This window comes from Erpetoichthys calabaricus, chromosome 7 (genome assembly GCF_900747795.2).
Source record: "Erpetoichthys calabaricus chromosome 7, fErpCal1.3, whole genome shotgun sequence".
NCBI lineage: Eukaryota > Metazoa > Chordata > Cladistia > Polypteriformes > Polypteridae > Erpetoichthys > Erpetoichthys calabaricus.
Window position 1 is genome coordinate 74,358,191 of NC_041400.2, and position 15,791 is coordinate 74,373,981.

Consider the following 15,791-nt stretch of genomic DNA (forward strand, 5'->3'; position numbering starts at 1 on the left):
ATTTTCTGGAATTATTAAATTTATCAATTTAGAACTGCTGACATAACTGGATTAAGAAATTTTAACACTTTATTTTCTTCATTGTATGCAGTGATGTATGGGATCTTTTAGTGGGTGATGTTTGATGCTTTGCAGAAAACTTTCATGTTATGAAAACATTTCTATGATCATTAAAAAGCCGCAGCTTGCAAGCACCTGCTTCTTCACCTGACACAGCACTAAAACAGCACTAAACATGTTCTGTATGTTTATTACTTTCATGCCGCATGTGTAATATAAATAGGTTTTCAAAACCCTCCCAAAAGTATTAACCACTGAGAATCAATGTCATTTTTTAGTGTGTTGCATTAAGTATATGGCCACTTAATATGCCTGAACTTGCATTATTTCTAAAGCAAGCTACAGTTGGTGGAATTTTTTTAAAAAAGGTCACCTTTAAGAATGTAACTGGCACACAATATTGTACACAAAATGAATGGCACATGTCCTGCCTCTCTCCATTCTAATGTATGAAAAGCAAGTCCACAATATGTGCTTCTGTGAAGCTTCAAAAGCCCCAGACTCAGCTTCTGCTATCGCTCCTCCCATCTTATGTGGCAAAGCTAGTGGTTTCATGTGGTCTGTGTGTAGCTGCACTCAAGAGAGACATGAGGTGAATAAAACAGAGCCTTGTCATAAAGCGGAAGTCACAAAGGCTTGCAAAAACATGGTTAGATGTTAACTTTTAAAATGCAAACATCTGCATTATCACTGTACCCTGGCCAGTAGGGCAACCCAGATATCAGTATGGCAGTTTTTCATGCATCATATTTTCAGTATTTTATCCAGCCATCCATTATCCAACCTGCTATATCCTAACTACAAGGTCACGGGGGTCTGCTGGAGCCAATCCCAGCCAACACAGGGCGCAAGGCAGGAAACAAACCCCGGGCAGGACACCAGCCCACCACAGGGCACACACACACACACACCAAGCACACACTAGGGCCAATTTAGGATCGCCAATGCACATAACCTGCATATCTTTGGACTGTGGGAGGAAACCAGAGCACCAGGAGGAAACCCACGCAAACACGGGGAGAACATGCAAACTCCATGCAGGGAGGACCCAGGAAGTGAACCCGGGTCTCCTAACTGCAAGGCAGCAGCGCTACCCACTGCATGACTGTGCCACCCTCTTTATTTTATGCATTTCATAATATACAGTAGATGAACTAACAATTAGACCTCAGTCACATTGCAGCTCATTAACAAGGATAGTGCCAAAACCTAAATCTAAGCCCTATAAAATAAAATAATCATTTTTTTAGATTTTGCTATATCATTAAAGGTTCAACAGTTTTGACTACAGTACAATTGTCAAATTTAATTGTCGTTTCACAATACACAGCTGTGAGCTCATTACTAAGTGTAAAACAGTACACAATAGAGAAGTGTATCACAAAAAAATGGAAAATAAAGACTATCGGACTCAACACATATTGTGCAATTCTGCATAACAATGTTCTGAATGTCATACCCTGTTCAGGTAAGTGAAAGTGTTCGTACTGTAACATTGCTTGCTTAAAGCTTGCAGAGGAGACACTGGATTAAAACAGTTGCATTCCTCCAAGATGAAGCTGGGGGATCATGGATGAAGGTTAAGCTAACTTGTTAATAAAATGTTCAAATGATTGAAAAAACTGAAAGATGATGTGGTTCTTGGGTTGGGGCTTTAGAGTGCATTCTTGTCAAACACATCATCATCTCTGAACCAAGGACTTACCCATTCTGGCAGGTTACTACAGTATACACAGGATGGATTATTAAGGATCTCAGATTTTTTCACATTATGCTCTCAATCAGTGCAAACTTTTATTTCAGAAACTTTAAAGGTATTTATAATGGAAAGGTTTATGTATTTTGAAATAACTTGGCTATGCTCCTCAGATGGCATTTTATGCTGTTCTCCATCTGCCAATATTAATAAACATAAGTTTATTCCAATAATTTTTGATTACTTTAAAGGTGCACAGAAAATAAGCACTAAGATGAAGGTCAACAGAGTAGATGAAAAAAACTGCAAGTGAACTGCTCAAACAGCAGAGGCACTTTAAATATAATTTCTACTTTTTTAGACATTAGTTTAAACATTCTGCTTACAGATAGGACACAAATGTTAAAGGAATTTACCCTATTGCTGTTAAATGATTGAAAACTGCAAAGTGTTTTTCTTTTTCTCTTTGGAAAGACCCAAACAATACATTTTCCTCCCACTGCAGAAAGATAGCACGTCCTTTAATCTCACCTACATCACTGAAACCTAGGTCTTTAGTTTTTAATTGTTTCATTACATGAAGTGTGAAGTTTTGAGTTAAACTGAGAATAGAAAGCTGCTAACCCCCATAATACCCTAGAACATGGTAGTCCTGTACATGGAAATCCATGTTGTGGAAATACAAGCTTATCATCAAATTTCCTGTTGAAAACTGTCTGAGAACTCCACTTCTAAATGTTTTAAAGTGTGGTGTTGCCCAATTGGAAAGAAAAGAAAACATGGAAAATACTTTAGACAAGAATTTGTCATATAGTAATTTGATGATTTCCTTTGTTAAAATGAACAGTTTGTGTTTTTATGGCAACATTAACTGAAGATTTACTAGTTTACCATTTAAGTACTTTAGCAGAATGTTTTAAATTTGAGAAAAAATGTACACACTAAGATCAGTTAGTATATATGTTAACCAACCCTGACAGCTCATGGATCCAGTGTTTTGAACTTGAGCCCTGCACCCATCTGTTTTACTCATGTTCTCATTGTGCCTGCATTGGTTTTCATCTGGGATATTGCAAGTTTTCTCCTCTGTCCCCAAAGACTTGCTGGTTTGGTTGACTGGCTTTTCCAAACTAGCCTCTGTGTATGTGTCAGATTGAGTGTTGTGTGTGCAAGTGAGCTGGCTCTACAAAAAACTGACACACTGTGCGAGTTTGTTTCCTTGTGCCCAGTGCTGCCCACACTGCCCATGACCCATAAATACATTGAGCAAGTTTGAGAACATTATATTATGGTGTGCTGTAAGTGTAAAACCAACTGTTAAATCTGCAAAAGAATCTCATGGTTTGCTTTGTCATAATATATATTTACTATATATTGTGAGATATCAGACAGGTCACAAATAAAAGCTGGGACACCACCCTGGTGACACTGTATAATTAGAATGCAGCAAAAATGCCTTTTCAGATGCAAGTTCCAAATTGAACTCTTTTCAAAATAGCCTAACTTTCGGACACATGTCCTTCCAGGAGGAAGAGGTGGGTCCAGAAGCACTGACACTGGAAGTGAAAATAGAGATGTTACAGCTGTCAATCATCCAGTCTGCAGAAGGAGGAAGGAAAAGGGCATTAGAACACAGTACCAACTCCTGGAGGGTTGGGTAAATACAGTACAATCATGACAGCACTTAAGCTGTCCTCTATATACACACATGTGATAATATTAAAATGATGATTTAGTATCCTGTCTATTTTTACAAATCATTTAAGACTAATTATTTTCTGAAAAGTATCAAATGATTATCTTAAAGCAAAGGATCCACACTGATGGGGATGCCAATATTATTACAGGGCACCCTCAAAAACAGCTGTATATACCAGGCCAATATGAAATTACTAGTAAACTTGAATATCTTTTTTTGACTGAAGGAGGAGGCTGGAGACAACAAGAAGATGGGTAAAACAGATAACAAACAACATGGAAGGTAAAAAGCAGGTGTCCTGCTACCCAACTGACATGAGGCAGAAATGTTATTCGCAGTCCTGTCAAATTTATAATCCTATCAATATTCTGATATTCCCCTTAGGATAAAGTTTTTCTAATCCAATCTAATCTACAGTGCATCCGGAAAGTATTCACAGCACATCACTTTTTACACATTTTGTTATGTTACAGCCTTATTCCAAAATGGATTAAATTCATTTTTTTCCTCAGAATTCTACACACAACACCCCATAATGACAACGTGGAAAAAGTTTACTTGAAGTTTTTGCAAATTTATTAAAAATAAAAAAACTGAGAAAGCACATGTACATAAGTATTCACAGCCTTTGCTCAATACTTTGTCGATGCACCTCTGGCAGCAACTACAGCCTCAAGTCTTTTTGAATATGATGCCACAAGCTTGGCACACCTATCCTTGGCCAGTTTCGCCCATTCCTCTTTGCGGCACCTCTCAAGCTCCATCAGGTTGGATGGGAAGTGTCGGTGCACAGCCATTTTAAGATCTCTCCAGAGATGTTCAATCGGATTCAAGTCTGGGCTCTGGCTGGGCCACTCAAGGACATTCACAGAGCAGGTTTTCATCCAGGATGTCTCTGTACATTGCTGCAGTCATCTTACCCTTTATCCTGACTAGTCTCCCAGTCCCTGCCGCTGAAAAACATCCCCACAGCATGATGCTGCCACCACCATGCTTCTCTGTAGGGATGGTGCCTGGTTTCCTCCAAACGTGACGCCTGGCATTCACACCAAAGAGTTCAATCTTTGTCTCATCAGACCATAGAATTTTCTTTCTCATGGTCTGAGAGTCCTTCAGGTGCCTTTTGGCACACTCCAGGTGGGCTGCCATGTGCCTTTTACTAAGGAGTGGCTTCCATCTGGCCACTCTACCATACAGGCCTGATTGGTGAATTGCTGCAGAGATGGTTGTCCTTCTGGAAGGTTCTCCTCTCTCCACAGAGGACCTCTGGAGCTCTGACAGAGTGACCATCAGGTTCTTGGTCACCTCCCTGACTAAGGCCCTTCTCCCCCGATTGCTCAGTTTAGATGGCCGGCCAGCTCTAGGAAGAGTCCTGGTGGTTTCGAACTTCTTCCACTTACGGATGGTGGAGGCCACTGTGCTCACTGGGACCTTCAAAGCAGCAGAAATTTTTCTGTAACCTTCCCCAGATTTGTGCCTCGACACAATCCTGTCTCGGAGGTCTACAGACAATTCCTTTGACTTCATGCTTGGTTTGTGCTCTGACATGAACTGTCAACTGTGGGACCTTATATAGACAGGTGTGTGCCTTTCCAAATCATGTCCAGTCAACTGAATTTACCACAGGTGGACTCCAATTAAGCTGCAGAATCATCTCAAGGATGATCAGGGGTAACAGGATGCACCTGAGCTCAATTTCGAGCTTCACAGCAAAGGCTGTGAATACTTATGTACATGTGCTTTCTCAATTTTTTTATTTTTAATAAATTTGCAAAAATCTCAAGTAAACTTTTTTCATGTTGTCATTATGGGATGTTGTGTGTAGAATTTTGAGGGAAAACATGAATTTAATCCATTTTGGAATAAGGATGTAACATAAGAAAATGTGGAAAAAGTGATGCGCTGTGAATACTTTCCGGATGCACTGTATTTCTGTATTCAACTTTATGAGTTTGAGGAAGCTGATATCTGACCTGGATGAACTAGACACAAAATAAACACTAACTTACATTTGATGTCAGTCCACAACAGACCAATTTGGAGACATCATTCAGTCTAATGTATAATTTTTGGGATATTATATGTTGTTAAGTTTTCAAATTTTGAGTCTTGCTCTGTCAGTGTGGTGTTTGCACATTTTTGTCCATGTATCTCTGCATTTTCCCAGAGCTCTCTGTTTCTTCCTCCAATTTCTCAGAAACACAATATTAGGTTAAATGGATAGTATACGCTCTCAATGTGTCATGTAATTCACTAGCACCTTCTCCAGTGTTGGTTCCAGCCTTACACCCGGTATTGTCAAGATAGGCGTCAGTTCCCTGTGATCCTGAACTTCATTAAGCAGGTTTGATAATGGATGAATGGAAATAATAATAGTGTTTCATATATGATGATAACTATGTTGCTAGTGTTTTGATACATCATGAATATTATACTTCCATATGTTTTATTGGAGGCAGCATCATGTAGCGGCTAAGGCTCTTGACCTTAAATCTTAAGATTGTCTGTTCAGTTTCAAACTCATATTTACTTTGCAGCTCTGTGCAAGTTACTTATCTGCTCCATTTTTAAAACAGGTATGTAACCTGTTGCAGTGTATACTGTAAGTCACCTTGGATAATCCACAATAATAATCCATCCATCCATTTTCCAACCCGCTGAATCCGAACACAGGGTCACGGGGGTCTGCTGGAGACAATCCCAGCCAACACAGGGCACAAGGCAGGAACCAATCCTGGGCAGGGTGTCAACCCACCGCAGCACAATGATAATAAAATTTAAAAAAATTCATAATTACAAATCAATACACGGGACTTTGTCCTAACAAAAAGTGTAAGAGAAAGCACTTTTCAAAATAACAGTGATTAACATAACGTAGCAAGCTTAACTCAGACAGCCACAAAAAATATATCAATGAAAATCTATGAACTTACAGTGATGGAAAATATTTTTTATGTCTTGAATGGCAGCATTGTGAAATAAGATACAGTATATTATTGTCTGATATGCAATAAAACGTTACAAAATTGTGAAGAAGACAGGATAATGAAAACAAGTTAGCCATCTGGGCATGTCTGTGTTCTACTTTTCCTCAAAATATTATGTATGTCACATGTGCATCTTGTGCCACGTTTGAAGGCAGAGAGGCATCTGGGCTACAAAAACATGCAACTGCTCTCAATGGCAATTACAACTGAAGCATTTTCAGGAAAACCGCACTCCTCATACAAAGGTTTGTCAGGGAGCCAAGAAATTGTACATGAGCTTTGGTTGCTGCATGTGTTTTAAGGAGCATGTGATGCAAAAGTTTTTAAAGATGAGGTTTTGAAGAGTAAAACCTTATTTCTGCACATTCTGGTTTCAAAAATACATTTTATAAACAAGGGCATAAAAATGTTAATACGCCACAAAGAAATACACTCCATCAGCTGTATAACGTAAGAAGTCTTTTTTTTTAGGAGGCCATTTTTTCCTAATTTATATTGTTTTGTAGGTAATTGTGGTTTGGGACGACTTTCCCAAATGATGGACAAGTTGAGCTATTTGCACAAACAGTAAACTTCTTATTAGTGCATTCCCTCAATAAAGTAAACAGAAACAATATAAATAAAAAGTTAATAAAATAAACAAATAAGGCATAATATATATAATTTTCAGTGCAAAACATAGCACATAACAATATAACACATACTGTAATGAGTAAAGTGTAAATCTTTTAGTGTGGTCTCAAACTCTGAACTTACTGTATATTATAATAGGCCTTCTTAAAATCTTTACCTTCTTTAAAATTAAGTCCTAAAACAAGCCTCAATGCCAGATTAGATTTATTATAATATAAATTGGCTTCACTTCCCAATATGTTATTACCATGAGAGTACCATGTAGTCATGTTTGTTACACTTTTATGAATAATCAAAGCTTTCCAAATCAGTTAAACACATTTGTATTTAAATAATAATAATAATAAAAGTTTTATGTTCATTTAGACAGGTTATTTTATGTTATGTCACATTAAAGATTTCCAGGTGATTGTAGGTTTAGTGAAAACTATGATTGGCTATGTTTCGATGTCCATTTTTCCATTAAATAACAAAAGGACGGGGGATCTGGAGTGCACCCTGACTGTGTTTGGTGCAGGACACAACTGGGTACACTCCTGCGTTCCCTCACACAGGGCCACACAGGAAGGTTTATTGGAACTTTACATAGTCCAGCCAGACCTTGAGCCCAGTACTGTGAGGCATAGGTGTCAGCCACTGTGTCATCATGTTTCTCTGTTTTTTTACATACTCTTCCAAAAAAAATATTTAAACAAGTTTAAATACACAATCAAAAAACATTTCAGAAATGTGTGGCTTTGCAGTAATCTATTTTAAATATAGTGTACTGTACAAATGATTTGGTGGGGCCTAGTATGAAGGTTCTTATTAACATTTTTTACAATATTGAGAAAGCATACTGTATTTGTAACAAATTACAACTATAAAATAAACTGAAATTAATAACAAATATGTGCTTTGTTATTTGCTTGAATTATTACCTTGTCAATCTACCTCATTCCAATTAAATTAAATAAATATCTAATGTTGAGATTTCAGTGAAACCCATTATAAGCAAAAAGTAGAGAAGCTATCAAAACACTTTGAAATGATTTAATCAATGGCATTCTCTACAGCACAATTTGAAAATGAGTAATTGGCCAAAATAATCTTCATAAATGAACTGAGCAACCTAGGCATGTTCAAGATCAGGATGCTTGTGACTGACAAAAGGAAATACTAAAGAATATTTTTCAAATGTTTCCTTATAAAGAATTATTTTTTAATCTTGAAAATGTATGATTCAAGTCCTTCATTCCTTCGATTAAAATAACATTAAATTCACAATGTATGCACCCTTGGTGACCTCATTAATAGAGAAACAATACATCCAGAACAATAACAGATTAACAATAGACTATTTGAGCATGCTGCATATTTGGTTTTATCATGGGACAAAAAAAAAATTAAAGTAGTACTCATATCTCTAACATGTAAATACAACATTTAAACACATTTATTATAGAATAACATGCTTGTTTGGGCAACAATCTCTGTATGCCTAAAAAAAAATGAAATCTGGAACTATAAGCAACCACAAACTGAATGACCACATCTTTTGGCTTAGTTTGGCAGAACCAATTTAATGTAATTCAGTTTTGATTCTGTTTTTGCTGAAGCATTAAATACTAAAAGGAATAACATATGGATACTTTATACCTATAAATTACATAAAACATTTGCAATTGGTATTTCTTAACTGTTATGGTGGCTTCAGAAACATTTCTAATGATGAAAATAGAAAGTAACTTTTACAGCTGTTCACTACTTCATTAAAAAAATGTCATTCATTACAAGTTTTTCACTGTATTAATTTGCTGAGTTTTAATTACTTTGTTAAGAGTTTCACTGGTGGTCTTCTGAAGTATTTTCTGTGCTTATTTTACTGTATATCCTACACTGTCTCTCTCTTATACCACGTTTTGCTGATCAATGGCTCCTTTTTTCCACAACAACAATTCACTTCCCGGGTCCTCCCTGCGTGGAGTTTGCATGTTCTCACCGTGTCTGTGTGGGTTTCCTCCGGGTGCTAAGGTTTCCTTCCACAATCCAAAGACATGGATTCGAAATTGTCCCTCGAGTGTGCTGAGTGTGTGGGTGCGTGGGTGCCCTGCCTGAGGTTTGTTTCCTGCCTTGCGCCCTGTGTTATCTGGGATTGGCTCCAGCAGGCCACCGTGACCCTGTAGTTAGGATATAGCGGGTGGGATAACGGATGGATGGATAATATCCTGATTCTCCGTTTTAGAGTTGAACGCTTTCTCAAGCACTGAGCTGCCTGTATTGCTATTCAAGGTCCTGCCACCTTGAAATTAAATAGCAGCATAAAAAAATTGATGGAGCAACAAACAACAACAACAATACTACTAGTTGAATAATAATATCATTTAATCCTGAAATTATATATTTCGTTTAAAATGACAATAAATGAGTGGAAGAACAGATCAGCCCGAAACAATATATAGCAATGAAAAGTCTACGTATGCTTATCGATTCACCCTTAAAAAACATTGGTCAATTTCGCAGCAATATCGTCTTTTCTGTAAGTACTTTGAAAACTCGAAGCTTCTTTTTAACCTTTTCTTTCCTTTTAAAAAGGATATTTTTTCATTAAATGTTTCGTTTTAGTATGTTAGGAATATGAACTTTCAAGACATTTGATGGCCGTTTTTCCCCCAACCCAAATTCCTTAATTAGGAGCTAATTGCTGCTACTAAAAGAATATGTTTGTGTTTTATTTTCGTTAATTTACTCGTTGAGCCTCACGGCCCTTAATTACTTCTTTTAATCTTAAATCCTGTTTTACCTAAGTTTACAATTAATAATGAGCTAAAAAAGACTTAGGAACCAGCAAGGCCCCGTTTACACCTTTGTCGCTGTATCATGATGTATCTATTTAATAACTACTTGGAAAGAAACGGAAGAAAAAAGGTAAATGGCAGAACATTACTTCACTCACGCTACAAATTATTTAAATAACATTAGATACAAGAACGACCTGACGTGATAGAATTAAATTCAAAACTGAATCAAATAACAAGCTTCATCATCGGCAAAGGCAAACAATTAAGAAATCGAGATGAAACAAAACCCTGCAGCCATTGCGGCCCACCAGCCCTGAATCTGAGGACCTCGGGATTACAATGTATCTCCAGAACAAACACAGAAAATGTTGGGTGTTGTTACCGCAACACCTCATATGTAGTCGAACATACATGACGATTAAAACAGCAAACATTGATTTATACAAAATCATTACCACGAATCACCTTTATTTAACAATATAAGAATATGTAAAAATTAAGTCTTTCTTTTGCATATTTGCCCAGTTTTGTGAAGACTTAAGATACGGACAGTTCTTCAACTCGGAGCTATTTATTGTACTTCAAGGGTCTTCTTGGGAGATACGGCAATGGACAAAAGACTTAAGTGACAATCTCTTTCAGTGCAGGTAGGCTTATACAATTTTTTGCACTAAATCTATAGCAAATAAAAAGCTATTCATATTTTCCATGAAATGGTTGCAGGTATTTACAGTCTTGATATAGTAAGCGTTTTTGAAGATCTCCTCAAGCCAAGTCCCACGCAGTACCAGCACTTCTCAGCAAAGGCTGTAAAACAGGAATATTGAAAAGCATTTTAAAAAATGTGCATAATCTATGAGGGGCACAATTAACTCGACATATAACCACAGTTCTGGATACGAGATGTCACAGTATAGCTCTTCTGTATTGAGTATAGTGTAATCTATTCTTGTATTTTAACTAAGAACTTTTCACCGCACTCTGCGCCTGTTCTCTGTGAAGAGAGCTACACAAAAAAATAAGTTGTTTATTATGTAAAACATGAAAACTGCTGTTGCTGAAAATGTGAGAAGGTTGTATTGATCTGAAAAGCATGTTTCCATTAGATTTGTTTGACTTGAAGATAAAGCAAATGCAAGGAAAATACCATAGGCACACGGAGGAATTTGTAAATACAATTGACGTCTACAAACGTTTCGTGTAGTCATTGGATATGTAAACCATTCATGTATTAAATAAAAAAAATAAGCCTAACGAAGTTTTCCAATACTTTAAAATATTTTTATTTTAAGGACGATGAAAGATGGTAACAGATTCGTGAAATAGGAATGGGTCACTGGTTTCAAAGAGTTCTCACTGCATACACAAGTTAATGTCCTGCTAGGCAGCCTACCATACATTAAAGATTTCAGTTTTTTCACACGTTGGGAAGTTTTTCAAAGCATAAAGAATCCTTCCCAGAATGAAATGGTGCTTTGTCAAGCAAAGGTTCAATAAGAAGCCAAATACAATCCAGTAAAGCACCATAAAGTGCCATTAAAGAACCATGATTTTTAAGGGTATGTTCTGGGAATAAACTGTTATAACTTTTATAAGGCGTTGCTGATTCTGTATGTGCAACCTCCTGCACTGGTGTGGGTGGCGACAGGAATCTATGAATTTCTATTATCACTGTTGATAGCTGTATTTTGAGATTTTCATATATAAATCTATATATAACTTTTTTTAACTATACCCTTGCTAAACCATAACTTAAGTTTTTTCTATTTTAAACATTTCTTAAAGAGTTAAAGGCTTTCATTAAAATACATTTTATTTTTAAATTGTTTTATTGCCACAAAAGTATGTACCGAATAATAATAACATGGAATTCACCAGTTTTGAAGCTTATACACATTTCAGAGATGGATTTCTGTCCAAGGAACATCGAGTGCACGGCAAGAACCAGTTCTGGGAGATACCATCCCATCGCTTATATTTATTAGCTTGACCTGTCTGTTCGGTCTTTGAGAAATGACAGGGTAAGACAATGATCACAGATCAGACAGTAAAGTAATATGAGTAAAGTAATCTAAAAAGGAGGTTTGACAGAAACCAACGTTGAATGTGACATCAGTTCATTTTGGACTCACACACATCCTACAGTAATCAATAAACTTAAAGAGCGAATGTTACAAACTGGAAAGGAGGGGGTTGCTGACATTCAGTTTAAGGATGATTTTTCTTTTTTCATACATACATTCATTCATTTATTTTTTTTATACCTAGTCATTTTAATTCAGGGTTGCAGAGAACACTCCCTATCTTGTTTAATGTAATATGTTAATGAATTCGGAAAAGGCATAATCATCTTCATTATATTCATCAGTAAGTTTCCTTAACACTGTTTTACATAAGTTTAAATCAACATTAAAGATTGATGGAGACAATTGTAACTAATCCTATTAATACAGAGAACAACACATTATATCCATTTGGGGCTCTGCAATGGTATGATTTGTATACTCCTAGAGGAACTGTACACATTCTTAAAAATGAGCACAGATATCAGACTAGTTCATCTCTTTGTCAATACAGCTTTCAAACCAGTTTCTTTATCAATCTATCGTTGATGTCTTTGTAGATTATCTGTTAATTCTCTTCTTTGTCAAAAGTCAGTTTTTCATTGACTTCCAAATTCACCTAATATCATTTATCACTTTTCACCATCCAAAAGGTTTCTGTCAATATTCGAAGGATGGATTTTGGCTAATAAGCAGTTTTTCTCAATCAGGTTGTGTTTCAAGCTAAATTAAATATAATATGAAATATTTAATTCAAATGGAGAAAATATTCACAAATTATGTATTTCTATTTTATAAATGTATTATGAATTTATTGTATTCATGTATTCTTTTATTAAACTGAGTTATCAAAATTTCATATTATACTATTTAATTTGTTTATCATACATTAAACCTTTATTTTATAAAGCTCCTTTTCTAAAATCTACATCATCACAAGGCTTTTTGGTAACACTTTAAATGCATCTATTACTCATTCACTCTTATGTTACAAGACCTTAACAAAGGCTTCTTTGGGTCTTCAAGGCACGGCATCTCCAGACTCTTTCACATCTGTCACATGTGCTCAATGTGAACCTGCTCTCATCTATGAAGACAGTGAGGCATCAATGGCGGTGCTATCCATTGTAGTATTCTCTGGCAAAGGCCAATCGAGGCGTGATGATGGGCTGCATGATGATGGGCTGTGAGCACAGGTCCCACTAGAGGACATCAGGCCCTCATGTCACGCTCATGGAGTCTGTTTTTGACAGTTTGGTCAGAAACATGCACACCTAGCCAGCTGAAAGTTATTTTGTACAGCTCTGGCAATGCTCCTCCTGTTCCCCCTCCTTGCATAAAGTAGAAGATACCAGCCCTGCTGCTGTGTTGATGTCTTTGTGCGGCCCTGTCCAGCACTTCTCTTTTAACAGCCCCTCTCCTGTTATCTCTTCCATGCTCTTGAGGCTGCCCTAGGAGACACAGCAAACCTTCTTGCAATGGCACATATGGATGTGACATCCTGGAGGTTGTGGACTACCTGTGCAACCTGTTGTAGGTACTACCTCATGCTACCAGTAGTGACAAGTATGCTAGTAAAACACAACTAGAAAATAATCAATCAGGAAGGATAAAGAGAGAGCAATTGTCTGTAGTCACCACCGGAAAAACCATTCCATTTTTGGGGGTTGTCTTGCTGTTGCCTCTTCGGTGCACCTGTTGTCACTTTCATTTGCACCAAAGCAAGTGAAGTTAATTCACAATTACTTATGTTTTGCAATTGGACAGATTAATATCCCTGAAGCTTACTGACTTGGTGTGAGAATGTGATGATTAAGTGTTCCCTTAATTTTTTTGAGCAGTGTATAATCATTAACACACACAATTTTTATAATTGAGCTCCACTTGCGTTAAGTTGCTTTTGGTAGGTCAGATAGTGACTTGGGAGACTGGACTAAAGTTGCAGTCTTGGGGTTTAAAATCTTAGCCATTAGTTCACTTTGCCTGCAATAATATTTTTTTTATTTTATTATTAAAACTATACATTACTGACTTTACTGATGAAATTACAGCATGTTTTCCATTGTTACATTAACATTTCAAAATGTATACATAGTTAAAGTGGTCCTGTATATACATCTTAAAGTGTTAATACTATTCACTAAATATGAAGTTAACACTGAAAATGTTGTGATTCAAATCACAAGATCATAAGAACATTTCTAAATATACTGTTTCAACTACTGGGGAAGGCTTATAGACTTTCTTGGGTTCACACTGTGAGCTAAACTGGCAACCATGTAGTTTATGTCAAAAATTCTTAACCAATAAGCCTCAATGACTGCTCAGTTCTAAGGATCATTTAAGAAGATGCCATTCAGGGGTGTTATGACACCCATCCACCTTTAATCATATAATGCTTTTCAATTGGATCTAAACTTATAAACTGCTAGTGGGAAGTCCTATTATATAGTTTGTTGTTCAAAGAAAACTAGGCAAGGGCAAACTCTTGCATTCTCCATGTTCGTGAGCCAAATGATTTTCTAATTTGCTTTTAAGCATGAAGTAATGAATGAGTTAATTACTCATTTCACTTAGTAGAACTAAGTATTTGCTAATGCGTTTGTTTATATATCGCTACAGATAGTCAGTTGAAATCTTCCTGAGAAATTTTATTTTAATATTTAAAACATTTACAACGTGATCGTTGAGTAGAAATGAGAGAATCATAATACTTTATTAGGTTAATGATTTTTATGATTTATTTTACTTATTTACGCCATATTATGGAATGGCTTCTCAATCAGATGATTTCCCACCAAGAAACAGTACCAAGTGCCTTGGCCTCCAAAATCACACAAGGATGAAAAAAGCGAGAGTTATGAAAGTAAACTAACCTATGTGTACACAGTTTATTTATTCTTTCAGAGCCCCCTCTAAGATCTGGCTGTTATTAATACAGGCTGTTATTTAAATTATTTCATCTATGTTGGGACAGTACATTGGAATAGCCAATGCATCTTGGCCAGACATTTTCTGTGTGTAGGTTGGATATCTCATTATGGCTACATGGATTTTTATCTTGGCAGGTCAGTTTACATCCCAAAAACATGCAGATTAGATTGACTGTCTGCTTTAATTTAACTCTGTAGGAGTGAGTGCAATTATGTGCATTAATGTCCTTCTGCAGTGGAGTAGTGACCTGTTTGGAGTTCATGTTTTACAACTGATGATGGCACTGCCCCCTACTCACCCTGAATTGTGTTAAGTAAAATTAGAAAATTGAGTGATAGACTGTGGTGAATGGTTTAGAATGCTGGCATATTAATATTTAAAACCAAAGTTAAAGAAACCTCTCTGGTATAGTCATTTGGATCTCACATCTTGATAAACAATTGAACTTTATGATGTAAAATTTAGACTACTTTTTAATACAAAATTTTTATTCATAAAATAACATTTCATATAAAGCATCAGATATTAGGCAAACCTACCTTTAAATTTTCCATGGATAGCATGTGATATTAAACTCTATCTTATTTGCTTCTTTCTGGAAAAGTAAAAGTTGAAAGCTCAAGTTTCCCCAAAACGTCAACTGAGGTTCACATAACTTAAAGTATTTATAGATGTCTTAAAGTACTGTACTGATATGTCAAATGCCACAATACAAGGCCATAAAGCCATAACTGTAAAACATCATTATAGGAGCCATATCATAGGTTGGTGACCACCACTATCCTTTACCACAGAATCATTGCAGTGACTTCACCTTCATTTTACACTGTAGCTTGTATGTGGTTATGGAGCTGTACCTAATTTACCTATATCGTAGATTGCATCATGATCAGTAATTTTTATACCTTGTTACCTTTACACTTGTAATGATTTAAAATG

General features: G+C 36.3%; 1 protein-coding gene across 1 annotated transcript in view; it reads right to left on the reverse strand.

Annotated features, from left to right (window-relative positions):
- Positions 1-7,900: 7,900 nt before the first annotated feature.
- cd8b (cd8 beta) overlaps positions 7,901-15,791 on the reverse strand; it is a 30,072-nt gene continuing 22,181 nt past the window's right edge. The window contains exons 6-7 of the mRNA XM_028804653.2: positions 15,392-15,447; positions 7,901-10,662 (exon numbers count right to left, since the gene is read on the reverse strand). Coding sequence (XP_028660486.1) covers positions 15,429-15,447 — 19 coding nt within the window. The 3' untranslated portion in view covers positions 7,901-10,662; positions 15,392-15,428. The remainder of the gene's footprint in view (positions 10,663-15,391; positions 15,448-15,791) is intronic.